General features: G+C 35.4%; 1 protein-coding gene across 1 annotated transcript; it reads left to right on the top strand.

The window, feature by feature from the left end:
• Positions 1 to 519: 519 nt before the first annotated feature.
• Positions 520 to 1963, top strand: LOC112528562 (11-beta-hydroxysteroid dehydrogenase-like 4A). Its single transcript, XM_025139585.1, has 6 exons — positions 520 to 717; positions 788 to 986; positions 1073 to 1152; positions 1249 to 1380; positions 1516 to 1668; positions 1757 to 1963. Exons 1-6 carry the CDS (start codon positions 520 to 522, stop codon positions 1961 to 1963), a joined length of 969 nt encoding a protein of 322 aa, XP_024995353.1.
• The last annotated feature ends 963 nt before the right edge of the window (positions 1964 to 2926 follow it).

The raw sequence follows: 2926 nt of genomic DNA, 5'->3' as shown, positions 1-2926 counted from the left end.
CATGTGGTTGGTGGTGGGCAACGAGGGTAGGGGGAGGGATAAATTGGTGTTCATCGGCGGTGTAGGGGCCGGTGATTTCATGGGGGGATCGAGGAAATTGGTATGTATATATAATTAATATAACGTTTATTTTTTAAACAAAAATGACTAAATAGTGGAAAAATTCCAAAATGCCTCGCATTTAATCGAGTTTTTAACGATCGTTAATGGTAGGGACCAAAATCCTGATATTTTTACAAACCATGATTGTCGTTTTATATTTTCAAAACTGAATATATGAAAAATATTATCTCCATCAAACCAGAAGTACCAAATTTATAGTTTACTCCTTAAATTAGATCTATTTTTGCTCACTAATTAATGATACGTAATCATGTACAAGGAAGAAACCTAAATTTTGGATAGTACAAATTTTCTTCCCAATAAAATGCAATATATATATATATATATGTATATATATATCCAATGATCTAGTATAATACAAAATAAATCCAACACTTCCATCTTGTTTGTGCAGCCATGTTCGAAGCCTGCTTCAATAACAACTTCACAAATGCACTTGTCTACTACCTTTGCATCTTACTTTTGTTCCTCCTTTCACCATTCCTTCTCATTTGGGACCTCATCGTCAACACCCTCCGATCATCTTTCCGATGTACCGAGAACATGTCCCAAAAGGTCGTTTTGATCACCGGTGCTTCATCTGGACTTGGAGAGGTTAGTATAGTAAACCCTAAACTCTAAATTCCTAAACCAATATACATCTATAATTTGCTTAAAATGGCAGCTCATGGCGTATGAATACGCGAAAAGAGGTGCATGTCTAGCGATAATAGCCACAAAGAAACCAGAGAGTCGACTCGAGGAAGTGGCAGATAAAGCTCGTGCGCTCGGCTCTCCTGATGTTCTTGTCATGTTTGCAGACGTGTCAAAGGTCGACGAGTGTAGGATGTTTGTGGATGACACCATTCGACATTTTGGTCGTTGTGGGTAACCCGTAATCTCCAAATTAACCAACTTGTTTCACCCACACTAACTTTACGAATCAATATGCTACTCTATCTATTTGCAGTGGATCATCTGGTAGCGAATGCAGGAATCGCACCCCTTTATTCGGTAAACATTGATGTCACCAAATTTGCACCTGTTATGGTATGATCCTGAAAAACGGTACTATCGCTACGAACAAACACAACTTCAATGGATTTACGTATGATTATGAATATATATATTATATTATACGTGCAGGACATAAACTTTTGGGGATCGATATATCCAACTCATTTTGCGATTCCACACCTCCAGAAAACCCATGGGAAGATAATCGTCAATGCCTCATCGTGCGGTATATTGCATATACCACAAGGCGGCTTCTACGCTGTAATGAATCGAACCCGATTCAAACCTAATCTTTTTTGTTTCATTTGTTTTTCTTATTTAATGTTATAATTATATATACTTTACGATAATCGGGCATTCGTCGATCGATCTTGTGGATTGATCATTTTCTTGCAGGCAAGTAAAGCAGCATTGATCGGCTTCTATGAGTCCCTCAGATTCGAAGTCTCTCCGACAGTATCGATAACAATCTTGACACTAGGGTTCATACAAACAAACCTCATAACAGCCAAGTACTCAACCAAGGGGGTTGGTGTTCATCTAAGAGAAGTAAGTATTAATTCATACTTTTAGTTTTAAACATATGGATCAACCCTAATAACTAAACACGGATCATGGATCCAATAACTTTGGGCAGGATTTCAAAGATGTATTCCCGGTAATGGGGGCGGAGATATGCGCCAAAAAAATAGTGGAGGGAGTATGCAAAGGAGCAACCTCCATTACAGAACCAAGGTTCACGAAGGCCCTCTTCTTCATCAAGTTCTTGTTCCCAGAACTACACCGTTTTATCTTCAAGACTTATCAGTGTTTGGAGAACATGCGATTATTTAAAAAAGACTGATCGATATGTTATTATGGGTATCATATCGGGTTCAGATCTTAATCTCTACATGATGGTTTCATTTGGGTTTTTTCTTATTTACTTGAATAATGAATGTGTATGCATGGGCTTCGATTGTTATAATCAGATGTATTTGTTCTCTGAAAAAATTAGAAACTAATTGTTATTGGTGCATTTTCGGTTCATTTAATGATTTAACATATCCAATTGAGAGCTTCAAATATAAACAAAGTAGCGTTAAAATCTAAAGAGTTAACCTCAAATATTAACAAACTAGTGTTTGACATCGCACGTTGCACGATAACGATATTTTTTTAAAAATTATTGAAGTTAGCTAATTAAATAAGAATCAATATTACATTTGATATATGAACCTACCCACCTCATTTTGATTATCCATATATTTTATACGAATTTTACAAAACAACAAATTAATCTCGAATACAATGCAAACAACCTTTGTTTCGAGCCACTTAGAGTCATAACTGACTTTCGACCCTTCATGAAAGTGGTTGCAAGATACGAGCTTATTCCGACTTACAGTTTGTAAGTTATACATTGTCAAAGTACAGGAGCTGCACTGTCGGTAAAATCCAATTTCACAAATTTTCAACTAACTTTTATGATCCCAACTCGCATATTCAATCAAACGGGTAATTTTTCTCCCCGACTACGGGTCCCATACTACCCCCCCATAAACTGAAATCCATAACCCCAATTGCTACTGTAATACCTTTTAGTTGTCTTATGCTTGTTTGAACAAACTCGGTTAATCTTGTCTTTCTTATTATGTTGTACTAAAAATGATTGAAACTCGTGTATTTGGTCATTTAGTAAATATACTGTTATTATATATATTCAAGTGTTATATAAATAGAATTATACATATTAATCATAATTTCATTTATATAAGTGAGTTTTTAAATATAATGATTATTTATGTATTCAGTAATTATAAGAAAT

The sequence above is a fragment of the Cynara cardunculus genome (assembly GCF_001531365.2).
Source record: "Cynara cardunculus var. scolymus isolate 2C chromosome LG 15, CcrdV1, whole genome shotgun sequence".
In the NCBI taxonomy this organism is placed as follows: Eukaryota; Viridiplantae; Streptophyta; class Magnoliopsida; order Asterales; family Asteraceae; genus Cynara; species Cynara cardunculus.
The sequence above is the reverse complement of the archived record's forward strand: the minus strand, read 5'-3'. Positions and strand labels throughout refer to the sequence as shown.